The sequence below is a fragment of the Grampus griseus genome (genome assembly GCF_964374135.1).
Source record: "Grampus griseus genome assembly, chromosome: X".
NCBI classification, from domain to species: domain Eukaryota; kingdom Metazoa; phylum Chordata; class Mammalia; order Artiodactyla; family Delphinidae; genus Grampus; species Grampus griseus.
Genome location: NC_138999.1, coordinates 56858519 through 56875079, shown reverse-complemented (window position 1 = coordinate 56875079; position 16561 = coordinate 56858519). Strand labels below are relative to the sequence as shown.

The 16561-nt window shown below is 36.7% G+C and overlaps 1 protein-coding gene across 1 annotated transcript in view; it reads left to right on the top strand.

Annotated features, from left to right (window-relative positions):
• Positions 1-16561, top strand: part of OPHN1 (oligophrenin 1) — a 606425-nt gene that overhangs the window by 473009 nt on the left and 116855 nt on the right. The window contains exon 19 of the mRNA XM_082681995.1: positions 16364-16523. Within this exon, the coding sequence (XP_082538121.1) occupies positions 16364-16523 (160 nt within the window). The remainder of the gene's footprint in view (positions 1-16363; positions 16524-16561) is intronic.

Genomic DNA, 16561 nt, shown 5'->3' with positions numbered 1-16561 from the left:
GAAGTTCTCAAGACATGGGAGTTATGATTATGGTCACCTTCTTTGCTTGGGTGTGGCATGTAGGAACAGATAGCAGCATTCCAGAGAGTAGGTCTGGTGATAGGCTCTAAGATGGGTGGGTGTAAGGGCATGTGTGCCCCACTGTGGTGCTTCCTGGCATGAAGGTTCAATGTTGTGAATAAAGATGAATTTACTTGACTCATAAAAGGCTAGCTGCTCTAAGGAAACAGTATGGTGCAGCAGAAAATACTCTGTCCAGGAGTCAGCAAACCTGGGTTCTAGTGTCAGTTCTGCTACTAGCTTTCTTGATGACCGCGGGCAGGTCTCTCTTAAGACCACTCCTGGTGTATTAAAAAGTAAATAAGTGAGACAACAAGCTTAGAAAAATTGTGATGCCTTTTAAGTGTTTGTGTTTAACAAAATAAAGCTATCAGCACACTCATAAATGCATTGATGAGATATTTTAACCTCATTTGGAGAATATCTCAAAACACCTAAAATTGAGGCCCTTAGTGAAGGTTAAATGGCCCTCTTTGCCTCCTGCTGTAATAAATCCTGATCACTCTGTACCTCTGGACCTCAGGTTCCCCTGTGATATGATAATATCTCTCCAAGATCTGACCAACTCTGACATTCTAAGTTTTTGTTTTGGAGTTTTTTTTTAATACGTCTATAGCCAATATTGCAGACAAATAGGCAGAATTAACAAGACAATAGCTTTTATATTTATTGCCAATGTTTGTAATTTGGGCTAATAGCAAACATTAAAAAGCATTTTCTTTCCAAAAAATTGTTTATGATAATCTCCGTAAAGTACAAAAATCAGCACATGTTGTTAATTTGAAGTTGCCCGGGGAAAAGGGACTTTGGGTTCAAATTTCAGCTTTATTGCTAATTTGCTATGAACCTAAAGAAAGTCCATCCTACTCTCTGGGCCTCAGTTTGGTCATCTATAATATGAGGGGACTGGAATAGCTAATCTCAAAGTGTTCTTCCAGCTCTTACTTTCTAAGAGTCTTAATATGTGACATGAGCCAAGGATTCAATTGAAGATTCTCCTACTAGCAGTTAGTGAGAGACACCTACCTCCCTCCACCAAAAGGCTGGCCATCTACCTTACTTGAAGAATCTTGCTCCTCAAAATCCTTAGAACAAAAGGAACAATAGACACAGACACACAAAACACAGAACTAGAATGACAAATAACCTTAAATATGTGAAAAACTGTGCAAGTTAACTTGTAATAAGAAAAATGCAAATTAAACCTACATTGAGATACCATTTATTGGCAAACCCTAAAGCTTGACCACATTCTGTTTATGAGACTTTGGGGCACAGGGAGTCCAACACATTGCTGGTGTTAATGCAATACAAACACAGACGTACAGGACGGGAATTTGGCAATATCTAACAAATCTGCATTTTCAATTATCCTTTAACCCAGCAACTCCACTTTTAGGCATCTACTCTGAAGATATACCTCCACAAATACAAAACAACATATGCACAAGTTTGTGTCAGTGCAGTGTAATTTTTAGTAACAAAATATTGGAAGCAACATAAATATTCAACAATAAGTGACTAGTTTTGTAAATCATGGTATATTCAAGCAATGTGGTATTATATAGTCATTAAAAAGAATGAGGAAAATATGAATTTTGTTTTTGAAGTGATTTCCAGATGCATTACAAATTTCTGTACAAAAACTTGTACACAAATATTCATAGCAGCATTATCCATAGTTGTCCAAAGGTGGAAACAGCCCATATGACCATCAAATGCTGAATGGAAAAAATAAAATATGGTATAAACATACAATGGAAAATTATTCAGCCATAAAAGGAATCAAGTATATGGATGAACCTTGAAAATATTATGCTAAGTGAAAGAAGCCAGACACAAAAGGCTACATATTACATTACTCCATTTTTATGAAATGACCAGAAAAGACAAATCTATAGAGGCAGAATGTAGGTTAATAGTTGCCTAGGACTGAGACATGGGAAGTAACAGCTAATGGTTACAGGGTTTCTTTTTGGAGTGGTGAAAGTGTTCTGGAATTAGATAGTGATGATTGTTGGACAACTCTGTGAATATATTAAAAACCACTGAATTGTACCTTTTACAAGGGTAAATTTTATGGTACATGAAATATATCTCAATAAAGCTGTTATAAAAACAAACTAATGAAAATGGTTACTATGGAGGTGTTGACCTGAAATAGACTACCAGATATTTCTTCAGCAAAGGTGGGTTTATTTGGGATGAGCAGAGATTTGTAATTTGGAATCTGCAATCATGCCAAACAATGGGCAAGTCCTCACCTGACAAGGGAAGGACAACGCTTTTATAGAGGGGAAAAGGAAGTTGGGAGGGCTATAGTAAACAAAGAGTCCATAGCTTTTCATTGGCTTGGGTCCTTGGCAGGAAAGAAAAATCTGTTTTCTTCCTGTTGGGCTCTGCTATCATGGCAGGGTATAAGAGCTCCCCCTTCTGGTCTCCTGACTATATTTAATTGAGGCTTCTCTTTTTTTTTTCTTTTCTACAGGGGATAGGTGGTGACTAGGGTGGAAGGGACAAGGATGAGAGCTAGATTCCTCTGAGTCCTCCTTCTATGGTTTTGACTTTTGAGCCATATTAATATTTTAGGTATCCAAAAAGTAAAATTAAATGAAAAGGAAAACATTACAAACCCTAAAATGGAATGCAAAAAATCAAATGAATCTAAATGTTTATCAAATTCATAGCATAGTCATACAGAGAAAACAGTTATTTCATCTAACTTGTCAACACAGCCTCTGATTCATGCTAATGAAATATATTCTAAAAACAGGAAAAACTGCAAAAAAAGTTGTAAGCATCAGCCAGTAGGTTTATTAGTACTAGTAATATTATAATTATAACTTGAAATTATTTTATGTATATGTATCTCATAAGGATAAAGTAAAAAATAGTAAATATATTAATATTATCAGAAGCCAAGGTTTATGGTGTAAGAAAAAGAGATGTGGATACAAAATTCAAGATGTAAAGAAAAAAAAATTCTCTAATGGTAAAGTTGAATTGAGAATGCCAATATGAACTCATGATTTAAAAACAAAACAACAAAATCTTCTATTCACTTAACGAGTCTTGAGATGATTCTACCCAAGAAAGCAATAAACACATGTAGTGCCCAGATCTTTTGTCTCTAAATAACATTCCCTTCTCAAAAGTGCCAAGTCTTCTTAGAGAACTGGCTGATTCCAGGTCTGGGGCAAGGAAAATACAAGGTGAGTCTTGGATCAAGTATACCTTTGTAAGCAAAGAAGAGCTCATGCACTAATAGGGTCATGTCACAAAGATTCAGGAATCTGCTTGAAAAGGCTGACACTGATTACATCTGGAGCAACCGAAACATCAAAAACAATGAGTGCTGTATTTGATAATAACATTTTGAATAAATAAAAATCCATGGGAGGTAGTTAGAGTAAGGAAAGCCCTTTATTACTGAAGAATACCAGCTAATAAGTGTGGGAGGAATGATAGAATTAGAAAAACTAGTTTTCAAAAAGCTACAGTAATCAAAACAGTGTGTTCTTGGCACAAAAACAGACACATGTATCAATGGAACAGAATAGACAGCCCAGAAATAAACCCACACACCTATGGTCAGTTAATCTATGACAAAGGAGGCAAGAATATACAATGGAGAAAAGACAGTCTCTTCAATAAATGGTGCTGGGAAAACTGGACAGCAACATGTAAGAGAATGAAATTAGGACATTCTCTAACACCATACACAAAAATAAACTCAAAATGGATCAAAGACCTAAATGTAAGAGCAGATACTGTAAAATTCTTAGAGTGAAACATAGGCAAGACACTCTTTGACATAAATTGTAGCAATGGTTTTTTTGATCTGTTTCCTAAGGCAAAGTAAACAAAAGCAAAAAAAAAAAAAGAACAACAAAAAAAATGGGACCTGATTAAACATATAACCTTTCACACAGCGAAGGAAACCATTGACAAAATAAAAAGACATTCTACCAAATTGGAGAAAATATTTGTAAAAGATATGACCAATGAGGGGTTAATATCTAAAATATATGATCAGCTCATGTAACTCAATATTGAAAAAAACAACTCGATTAAAAAATGGGAAGACGTGAATAGATATTTTTCCAACAAAGGCATACAGATCACCAGACACATGAGAAGATGCTCAACATTGCTAATAATCAGAGAAAGCAAACAAAACCACATTGAGATATTACCTCACACCTGTCATGGGGGTGGTGGGATGAATTGGGAGATTGGGACTGACATATATACACTACTATGTATAAAGTAGATAACTAATGAGAACCTACTATATAGCACAGGGAACTCCACTCACTGCTCTGTGGTGACCAAATGGGAAGGAAATCCAAAAAAGAGGGAATCTATGCATACGTATAGCTGATTCAGTTTGATGCACAGCAGAAACTAACACAACACTGTAAAGCAACTATACTACAATTAAAATTATTAAAAAAACATGGACAGCACCAGATGATTTTGATGTTGTAAATGGTAAGGACAAAGTGTCATGCAGCGTTGATTAAGTGAAAGGTACTCATTGCAAAAGCAAGGGTGTAAGGATGAGTAAGAGGAAAATAATTTTTAATTGATAGCTCAGAAAAGTATTAATTTTATAATCTCATGTTTTGAATCAATCAAATGTGACACATTATAACCTGCTACCACTTTTCATACAGAGAAGGTAGCATTTGGCAGAGTTTAAAAATCAGAATTCAGCTTTTATAGAAAAATAAATAAGGCTTTGGATATGAGTATAAGCTTGACATAACTAAATATTTTTGAGAAAAATTAATAAAAAGGAATTTTAAATGGATGCTCCAGTTCCTACTTAATTTGTAACTTTTTCCCCTAAGTTCAACAGTATATCATAAGAATAAGTGGAAACATTCTGGAGCTAATTTTGGAGCTAAGGGATAATTTTGACCATGCTCTGCAAGTAAACACTACTGATCTGCTACCAAATGAGGCCAACTCCAAGGAAACCTTTGCATTCAAACCAGGAAATATCTCAGAAGAAAATGAAACCCACATATTCATTGCCATTCAAAATGTGGATTAAAGCAATTTGACATCAAAAGTATCCAACTTTACACAAGTAGCTTTGTTTATTTCTCAAGCAGATCACCAGTCGTGGTGAAAGTCATCCAAATCCCAGAGTTAACATTTCTACCTTGGTATTGTCAGTGGTTGGATCTGTTGCAATTGTTAGTGTTATTTTAAGTGCCACTATTTATATTTTAAAGAAGAAAAGAAATGCAATTAGATCGAGGACTGGATTTTAATAAAATAAACAAAATTGAAGGATACTGTGAATTTTTAAATTCTGTGTGGATCATTAGCTCATGAAAATAATTTTAAGAAGTCTGAATGGATACGTAGATTAAATATAAACACCCAGAGATATTTGAAATACTGTAAATCAATATTAAAAGTATAATTTTATTTACTCATTGTTTCATTTATCATCCATAGTGATAAATAAAACTCTTTTCTTCTTGCTAAACAAACAAACAAACAAAAAGAATGACTGTCATCAAAAAGGAATCCTAGTATGCTGCTGGTGAGAATGTAAATTGGTGCAGCCACTATTGAAAATATTTGGAGGTTCCTCAAAAAACAAAAACTAGAATTACCATATAATCCACTCCTGGGTATATATACAAAGAAAACAAAACACTAATTCAAAAATATACATGCACCCCAGTGTTCATAGCAGCATTATTTACAAAAGCCAAGATGTGGAAGCCTAAGTGTCCATCAACAGATGAATTGATAAAGCAGCTGGTATATATACATACAATGGAATATTACTCAGCCATAAAAGGAATGAAATTTTGCCATTTGCAACAACATGCATAGACTTGGAGGGTATTATGCTAAGGAAATAAGTCAGGCAGAGAAAGACAAGTACTGTATGTTGTCACTTATATGTGGAATCTAAAAAATAAAACAAACGAATGTACATAATAAAACAGAAACAGGCTCACAGGTGTAGAGAACAAACTAGTGGTTACCAGTGGGGAGAGGGAAGTGGAGAGGGGTAAGATAGTGGTAGAGGACTAAGGTACAAAGTACTATTTATAAAATAAATAAGCTACAAGAATATATTGTACAGCACAGGGAATATAGCCAATATTTTATAACTTTGGATGGAGTATAATCTATAAAGATATTGAATCACTATGTTGTACACCTAAAACTAATATTGTAAATCAACTACACTTAAGAAAGAAAGCAAAAAGAAAAACTTCGAGTTTGCAACCTCAGCACCCTGTTTCAGGCATGGATCAAAACCACTGAGTAAAAGAATTTTCAGGAACAAGATATTCATATAGTTTCAAAGTATTACCCACAGATTACTTACTAATTACAAATGGAAACTATATCTTTACAATGAAGTTATCTGGCAAATACCACCTTAATTAATTGATCAAATTTAGCATCACTAATAATGATACAAACTGACCTTATCTACCTTCTGATGGGATACAGTAAGAAGTATACAACATAAACAAATATTTTTGCCAAGAATGTTCAACCCCAATCAAATTTAGCCTTTTAAGTTTACAGGAAATACAGGGTATAGAAAAATGCAGAATGTTTGACATTCTTTTAGACAACTGGCTTGGAATTTTTATAAAAGTCAATGCCCTGGGGAAAAAAGGTAGTGGTACTGTTTTGTATTAAGAGGCTAAAGAAACAGAAACAAATGCAGTGTATGAACTTTGGATCTAGATTTGAAACACCCACCTATAAAATAATTTTTTCATGATATTTGAGAAAATTTGAATATGGACCGGATATCAGGTGATATGGAATTATTATAAATTTTCCTCGGTATAAAAATGTTATTGTGGTTTTGTAGGACAGCATGCTTATTATTTGGAGATGAATACTACAATATTTAGGGTTGAAACAATTTACTTCTAAAGGGCTCAGAAAAAAAATATACAGAGAGAACAAGCAAATGTAGGAAAATGTTAATTCCTGAATTTAGGTATAGACAGTATTAATTTTCATAGTACCATTCTTTCAACTTTTTTGTATCTTTATAACCAAGAGTTATAGGGAAAATGCAAATAAAATAGGCTTAGTTCCAACAGGGAAATTTACACAGGAGAAGAAAATCTATGTGCTTTCAAAATTCACATAATTTTTCTGCCTGCCAACCACTGCTTTCATAAGCTATATGATAATCATAACTTATGCCTTCTTAGTGTGTTCCCACTGCTGGCCCATTTTCTAGGCTAATTACTGGCAAACACAAATTGACATCAGCCAATTTGAGATTCCCAATTATTCCATTCTTTTTGCTTTTTACCTATTGCTTCCATTAATCTGAAGTAGGAGAACGGTACAGGTTACCTCCCCCACAATCTCATGACCAGTGGCATATACAATGCAAGCAAGCCTCAGGCCTAATTCTGCCACTCACGCAGGTATTTATCTCGAAGCAGATTCAAAACAGTTGTACAACCTGTTCTGTAAACTCAGTGAAGTCTCAGCTCTCTTTCCTTTCAGTTGCTCTGACTGCATCATGCATTAAAGTTTAAATTGAAACAGATGAGATAATAATACAGCAACGCAATTGTAGTTCAGGCAATAAAATCCCATGATCTAATGCCCAAATGCAAGACCAAGACCCCTTTGCAATCCTAGGCTTCGGCTACCATTCTATAGGGTGTGAGCTCTTAGGCTTATTAGAATCTTCTTACTTTTGTAATAATAGCACTTGTTATTTCTGAAGCAATACCATTGCATTGTAGAGATTGGAAAATATAGAAGAACAAAACAAGTCAATAAACAAAAATAAAAGCTTTCTATTTTCAGCATCCAAAAGTCACTACTATTAATATATTCGTGCTTTTTCTTCTGGATCTTTCTGTGGGTGTGGGTGTGTGTTTATGTATACACACACACCCCACACAAACACATTTACATTTTTTACCAAATTGAGGTTATGCTGTTCAGTAACACCAAACTTTTTTCAGTTCAACAATTTCCACCTTTTTTCAGTTCAACAAGTTCTACCTCTCCAGAGCATATTAACATTTCCTTAGTTGACCCAAAAATTTGTTTTTCTGTAGAGTCTTTTTTGTTTTTTTTTTAACATCTTTATTGGAGTATAATTGCTTTACAATGGTGTGTTAGTTTCTGCTTTATAACAAAGTGAATCAGTTATACATATACATATGTTCCCATATCTCTTCCCTCTTGCATCTCCCTCCCTCCCATCCTCCCTATCCCACCCCTGTAGGTGGTCACAAACCACCGAGCTGATCTCCCTGTGCTATGTGGCTGCTTCCCACTAGCTATCTATTTTACGTTTGGTAGCGTATATATGTCCACACCACTCTCTCACTAGTTTTGTCTACTTTCGTCATTGTATTTTTCAGCTTGTTCCCCTATTTTCTTTATTTCTTATAAAGTAGAGGTTGTATTTTAAGGCTAGATGGATTCAAGTTAACTATTTTGGGGATAGAACACATCATAGGTGATTTTGTGTACCTTATGCTGCATCACATCTGAAGATTCATAATATTAGTTGACCCACCTTACTGATGTTAAGATTGAGCATTGCTCTATTCTAACCTGTCAATGAAAGCTTGAGAATGTCTATACAATATTTCTAGCCAATCCACAATCCATTTATCTTGACACATCTAAGCAATGAGAAGTCAGTTTGCCACCAACCATGCTAATTAACAGAGCCATTGGTGTTGATTGGAGATGAGGTTAGCTGAAGCTTATAGTAGCCCCTCTGGCTTCTGATTAGAGTCTTTTAAATACTAATTAATCAGTCCTAGAGTATGTAAATATGCATTTAAAATTAGAATACTACAACCATAACTGACCTGTCCTAGGGTGTGCATGAAAACTAACAAACACATATATCAAATTTCATCCATTCTAAAGGGCACTTTTCTTTTTCAAATTGTAACCTGAATTCTGGATGCATCTTAGAATCAATTGTTTCTTAAAATCACTGTTGTCAGATAGCAGTTTTTATCTAATTATCATAACGTCTACATGCATGAACATGATCATAGCTGCTCATGTTGTAGTCATTTTAGTTAAATTATGTTCATTGTTGAGTTTATTTTCTATTTAAAATGTCTTCAAAAATATTACATAATGATTTGACAGTGAAAGTTTCTTCTTTCTCAGTGGTACATACTAAAATAATGGTGTGATTGCAATTGATGACATTGATGAAATTTAGGACATTGTACTGGCTATGTTGCAGTATTTAAAGTAAATTATGAATAATATAACACCAATGGTTGAAACCAAAGCTGTCTGCCCTTAAGGGCATCATCTTCAGGAATTGGGATGTTACCAAAAGCTCAGCTTCTCTGTATACCAGTGCCGAATCAAACCTTGGAGACCGAGTTTTGGGTGAATAGAAAAGGATAGCTTTATTATTTTGCTAGTCAAAGGGGGACACAGCTGGTGCGTGCCTGAAAAACTATGTGTCACAACCCCAGAGGATTTGATGAAGGGTTTTATAACAGTGGTTCAAGGGTGGGGTCTCTGACAAGATTAGGTTATGTGTAGGGCCTGCACTCCTCTAATCTGGTCTCAGGTAATCATCTTGATGAGCTTCTCTGGTTCCTTTAGTCTTTCCTCAGGTGGTTTTCTGGCTGCTTCTCCCTTGATTAGCAGCTGTTCAAACCCTCCCTTTGGAACACAGGGAAAGTCATGCAGGCTGGAGTCTTGCCTACAAGAAACGGGGAGGCCTGGGAGCCCCACAGGGCCCTGCTTGGTCTCACTCCCCGCTTTTTACTTGATCCTCCTCAATCTTGAGGAGAACAGATATTAGATTAGAAAGGGAACAATCATTTTGGATAGAGATGTTAATCATAAACTCAGCAGAGGAACTTGGTTTTAGGGGAACTCGGTTTTAATCCCCACTTTGGTTTTATCTTTCCCCAAATCTTTCAGGGAACTGGGTGACGACCATTCTACTTCCTGCTGAGATGGGGTGTCTAAATTTTGGGGAGTAGATACCAAATTTACAATATTTGAGCTCCAAGTCCTGGATCCGAGTCTTATGTGATTAAGATCTCAATCCCTTGGTCTGCCATTTTGGTGCAACAGGCCCAGTTAGAGGTAAGAGGAATGACAACTGGAACTTTAGTAGACAGAAAAGATCTCATTTCCTTAGGAATTCAAGGGAATAAGTCTGAAGCCTAGTGTGGAACTGGTACTTCAGAGAGACTTGTTGTAGCCAGTTGTTTCCAAACCATTTCCTGTATGGGGAAGACCCATTAAGGCAATCCTGAAGACCCAGAAATAGGAAGCTGACCACATATCTGGCAGTTAGAATTATCAAAAGGATCAGCATATGGATGTATAACTTTGTACATAAAAGGTATGAGAAAGAATAAGAAAACAGAACTTTCATTCTGCTTGTCAGAACAAATACTTAAAGTTTCTGAGTAGTAAGAAGAATGTCATAGGATCCCTTCCATTTTTCTTCAAGCTGCTGCTCAGATCCTTGCTCTTTTTTTAAAATTTATTTATTATTTTTGGCTGCGTTGGGTCTTTGTTGCTGCATGCAGGCTTTCTCTAGTTGCGGTGAGCAGGGACTACTCTTTGTTGTGGTGCGCAGGCTTCTCTTATTGTGGAGCACAGGCTCTAGAGCACGTGGGCTTCCGTACATGCAGCACGTGGGGTCAATTGTTGTGGCTCTTGGGCTTTAGAGTGCGGGCTCGGTAGTTGTGGTGCACAGGCTTAGTTGCTCCGTGGTATATGAGATTTTCCTGGAGAAGGGCTCAAACCCATGTCCCCTGCATTGGCAGGCAGATTCTTAACCACTGTGCCACCAGGGAAGCACCCTTGCTCTTTTGCACACTTTCAGCAGCACTGGGTCTCCTGCTTTAAAGGGATGCAAGGGAGCTTCCAGGTGAGGGGGAGACCTGTGGAATACAAACTCATGCAGTGGTTAACAATTGACCAATCTGTTGTACATACTGTTTAATTTTTGCCTCCTGTGTTAGAAATGTTTCTCTTTCTTTACTCTTAGGAGGTAAGAGTGGTATCCTGTATACCTAGCCCGCTTCTAGGGGCCACCAGTGTACAAAGGAGAGCAATCAGCAAGACCTTTTTCCATTTTAGATGAGTTTCCTGGCATCGTTTGGCGAGCATTTTCTTCAGAGTGTGGTTCATCTTCTTACCCTTTCTGTAGATTGCAGTGTCCATGCTGAGTGAAGTTTCCATTTTATACCTAAACCTTTATTTGCTGTTTGCATTATTTCTGTGATGAAAGCAGATCCATTGTTGCTCTGAATAGTAGAGGGAAGGCCGTACCTAGGAATAATGTCCTTAAGAAGGGTTTTTGTCACTTCAGATGCTTTTTTCCGTTCTGGCTGGAAAGGCCTCTACTCAACCTTGATCCAGGTATAATCCTCTTAAATCTTTAACCAAAATCTTGTGAAGGAGGGTGGGGGACTTTTTAAATCCTTGTGGCATCCTGAGTCTGAAGGAATAGTATAAGGAACTCTCATATGCCTGTAAGGAACTCTCATGTGCCTATCACCCAGCTTCAACAATTTTCAACACGTAGCAAACCTTGTTTCATCTATATCCCTATTCATTTCCCCTCCTCCTATATTATTGTGAAGCAAATCTAAGACATTATTTTATCCATAAATATTTCAGTATGTATATTGAAAAATGAAAATTCTTTGTACATATAAACACAATATAATTATCACATCTGAAAACAAACTGTTAATAATTACTTAATATCATTAAATATTCTGTGTTCAATTTTCCAGTAGTCTCAAATATGTCATATATATATATATATATATTTTTTTTTTTTAATAAGGATCCAAATAACGTCCACACATAGGAATCTTTTCAGATGTTTTTTAAGTCTCTTTTAATCTCTAGCAGAGATCAGCAAATGTTTTCCAGAAAGGATTAGATAATACATATTGAAGGCTTTGTGAGCTATATGGACTCTGTTGCAGCTACTTAGTTCTACCTTTATAATACAAAAACAGCCATTGATAATATGTGAATGAATAAGCATAACAATACTCCAATAAAACTTTATCTACAAAAACAGGTTGGATTTGGCCCAAGGGCCATAGTTTGGTGATCCCTTATCTATAGCAGTAGTTCTCAATCTTTTGTGTGTATCAGAATCACTTGGAGGGCTAATAAAGAACACAGAGGCCAAAGTTTGATAGGATAGGGCCTCTGTGTTTTTACCATGTTCCCAATCTGTAAGTTTCTTCTTCATCTCTTTCTTGTTTCTTATAATTTATTTGTTAAAGAAAACAGGTCATTTGTCCTTTAAAGTTTCCCATATTTTGAATCAAGAGGCTTGCTCTGATTCAAGTTCTTTTTTTTTAATTTGTTTTTTGGGGATTTGGGGTGGGTTTTTTTGGTTATTTTGGGTATTGGGGGCGTGGTCTTTACAGTGGGGAGGGCAGACATACTTAATAAATGGTTCTACGTTCTTCCAACAGTAGACGTGTAATGTGTGACTGTTTCTTTTTTCCATTATTTTCAAGGGAAGGACTTTCTTAGAGTCACTGAATGGCAGAGCTGAAAGACTCTTTAGATTACCCAATAACCACCTCATTTTATAGGTGAGGGAACAGATATCCAGGGATGGAAAAAGATAGGCCCCAAATCATACAACGTGTTAGTGATGGAACCAGTTTAATGAACTTATTCAGTTTTTATTTTTATTTGTTCATATTTGTTGAGGTATAATTGACAAATAAAAATTGTATATATTTATGGTATATTACTTATATACCATAATGATGTTTGGTATATGTATATGTTGTGAAATAATTGCCACAATATAGCTAATTACTATATCTATCACCTCATATAGTTACCGTTTTCTCCCTTCCTTCCTTCCTTCCTTCTCCCCTCCCTCCCTCCTTCCCTTCTTTCTTTCTTTTTCTTTCTTTCTTTCTTTCTTTCTTTCATTCATTCATTTCTTTCTTTCTTTCCTTCCTTCCTTCCTTCCTTCTTTCTTTCTTTCTATGAAGAACACTTAAGATCTACCCTCTTAGCAAATTTCAAGCACAAAATACAGTATTGTTAACTATATTCATATTGCTATATATTAGATCTCTAAAACTTACTCATCTTATATAACTGAAAATGTGTACCTCTTGACCAACATCTCCCCCATTTTCCCCTCCCCCAGCCCCTGGCAACTACCATTCTACTCTGTGTCTGGCTTATTTCACTTAACATAATGTCCTCCAAGTTCATCCATGTTGTTGCAAAAGGCAGGATTTCCTTCTTTTTTAAAGCTTATTGATATTCCATTGTGTGTATATGTTTATCTGTTTGTCCATCTAAGGATACTTAGGCTATTGTGACTAATGCTGCAATGAATATGGGAGTACAGATATTCTCTTTGAGATACTGATTTCATTTCCTTTGAATATATACCTAGAATTGGGATTGCTGGATCATAAGGTAGTTCTGTTTTTATAGGCATTTTAATTTATGACCTCTGATCTAAACCATCTAATCAAAATTATTTTTTCCTAAACTGGAGGCTTTTTATAACCTCTCTCTACTCTGGTTTAAATTTTGATGTTCAAGAAGTTGTATCCATTGAGAACATGGGGAGGGGGAAGGGTAAACTGGGATGAAGTGAGAGAGTGGCATGGACTTATGTATACTACTAAATATAAAATAGGTAGCTAGTGGGAAGCAGATGCATAGCACAGGGAGATCAGCTCAGTGCTTTGTGACCACCTAGAGGGGTGGGATAGGGAGGGTGGGAGGGAGATGCAAGAGGGAGGGGATATGGGGATATATGTATATGTGTAGCTGATTCACTTTGTTATAAAGCAGAAACTAACACACCATTGTAAAGCAATTATATTCCAATAAAGATGTTAAAAAAAAGAAGTTGTATCTATTTTCTTTAGTCTAAGTGGACTAAAGAATTTAAGATTTCTTTGCTTCCAAATCATATTACAAACTCCCACCTAATTAACTACTCATGATGCCCTTATTTTTGGTTTCATTCATCTTATTAACCCACAATTATGCCTCTTAATGATTTTCAAAATGTATAATAAAAAAGGAGAGATGTCAAATGGAAAGAAACCTCCCCAAAGAATAGATTACCTTTCAAATCTCATAAGAAGACTAAGAATGAAAAGAGTGTCCTAAATGGAATACCTTGAACCTCCATCAGAGAAACAGAAGGTGGCTTTTGCCTAAAGGGGCCCCCATAGGGGCTGATTTCTTGACAGGAACTAGACAAGCAGGCAGTGGGATGCAATGGGATGACTGTAAGACTTGGAGCCCAACAGATATGGGTTTGAATCCCTGTATTGCCATGTATTCACAAACTGTTTGACTTTAACTAAGTTCTTTACCCTCTGTGAAACTAGGCTTCAGAGATAATATACTCTGCCTTTTGGAGTTATGCGGATTAAGTGAGCTCTGGCATATTCAACCAAAGTCACTTTCTTTCAAAGCTCAAAAAAGGAGATAAGCATTTACACATGCTGGAGGCTGTTGTCTCACAAGTGTCCTTGCCTTGTTACTAGTGGTTTAGCCATTCTGGATCTCGGTGGCAGCATGGAGTTGCTTTTCCATTTTAACATCTGAAATATTCTGTCACTAAAGAATAAGGGTTAATTGCAGAAGTATTTAAACTGTTAAAAGGGATCCATCATCAGTCTAGCAATACCAAAGGCCTGTGAATAGTTGCTGTTCATTATCATCTGAATGGCACCCAGCCTTTGTCATGGGCTTAACAGACTTCATTAGAATTTGTCTAAGGATTCTGTCCCTGTCAATTACCTTGTTAGTGACAGGAGCCTGCCTATTAATGGGGTCAGTCTCTCAAGGGACTTGACCTGGGCAGGTTTTGAAAATTAGTGTTTGTGGCGGGCTGTTCCATTCCCTTATCTCCCCACTCCCACAGCCAAACTGACCAAAGCGCTGTACACCTTTTACTTAGCTGCCTCCAGTACTATATGAAAGAGTGCTAGAGGCTCTCAGTTCTATTAAAAATAATTAATTAGTATCTACTCTGTGTGAGGCACACACACTTGGAAGTTGTTTACCACCTAGTAGGAAAGGCAGATAAGAAACAGAAAATTGCAATATATTCGACTTGCCAATGGTGTCAATCAAGATGAGGACAGTGGGCTGTGAGAGCCCTGAAGGAGATGTCACCTAAAGTGAATCTCAAAGGATAGACATTCTTTGGATCTAGGAGGATGGAGACATTCTAAACAGAGGGAATGGCATGAGCAAAGATACGGAGATCTGAAACAGCATGATATAGCCAGAAAACTTCATCTAAGCAGTGTAGTATATAAGAGTGTCAGACATCAGCAGTGCCTAGATGGAGGCTCCTGGAGAGGTCATTATAACAGCAGATACTTCTAATGGAATATTTCCAGGATACCATGCTAAAGCAATTTAGCTCTATTTATTTCACAACCGTTTGAGGTGGATACTATTTTTGCAAGTGGGAAAACTGAAGCCCAGAGAAGTTAGGTCAGCAACATTCACTGTTGCACGGCTAATGGGTGGCAGAGTTGGGATTCAAACCCAGGTCAGCTTCAGAGCCCAAGCTGTGCATTGGGATTGAAAATATGTGTCAAGTTACTGAAGACTTTAATTGCTACTTTGAAGAGAATTGGCAGTGTCCTATAAGTGATAGGAAGCCACTTAAGGTAATTTAAGTAAAGAAAGTGACTAGGGACCAGAAAATTTGGGATTAGAGGCCCTTCTCTAATCAGGCTAACTGACTGTGGCTTCAGCCAAATCTCTTTCCTTCTTTGGACCTCTGTTTTCTCATCTGTAATGTGAGGACAATGATAAAGTGCTAATCTTAAGGATCTCTTTTGGCTCTTTGAGTTTTTTGCCTCTCTAGCTAGGGCTGGGGAAGAGACTAGATTCCTGACTGGTGAGACTGGTAGGCACTTTCTCTATGTGCTTTGTTCTTTATATATGCTTTATACATGCTGTACCTCTTGCCCTGGAATACCTTCTTGCTTCCCTCCTGTCTTTCCAAATACTATAGCCATCCGCCCCTCTTCTCATGACTTCTACAGTGCTACAAACTAAGTTAGCCATGGCTCAGTTTGGCCCCTAATTATATGCTATCTTGTATTCTTTGCTAGTTGCTTCCTTTGTAATCTTTTCTTCCCATATATATTTTGGGCCTCTCCTCTTCTTCTACTTTTTAGTTTCTCTTACCCCCTAAAGCATCTAACACAGTCTTGGTTACAGTGGGGTCTTGGAGAAAATCTTGTTAATCATTTTCTTTCTCTTCTGGCAGTGTGTGTGAGCACAGCAAAGAGAATCTTATGACCCCCTCTAACATGGGGGTGATCTTTGGGCCCACTCTCATGAGAGCTCAGGAGGACACTGTGGCTGCCATGATGAACATCAAATTCCAGAACATTGTGGTGGAAATCCTAATTGAGCACTTTGTCAAGGTATGTATTTCCTATCTTTACCATCACTCCTCCAACCA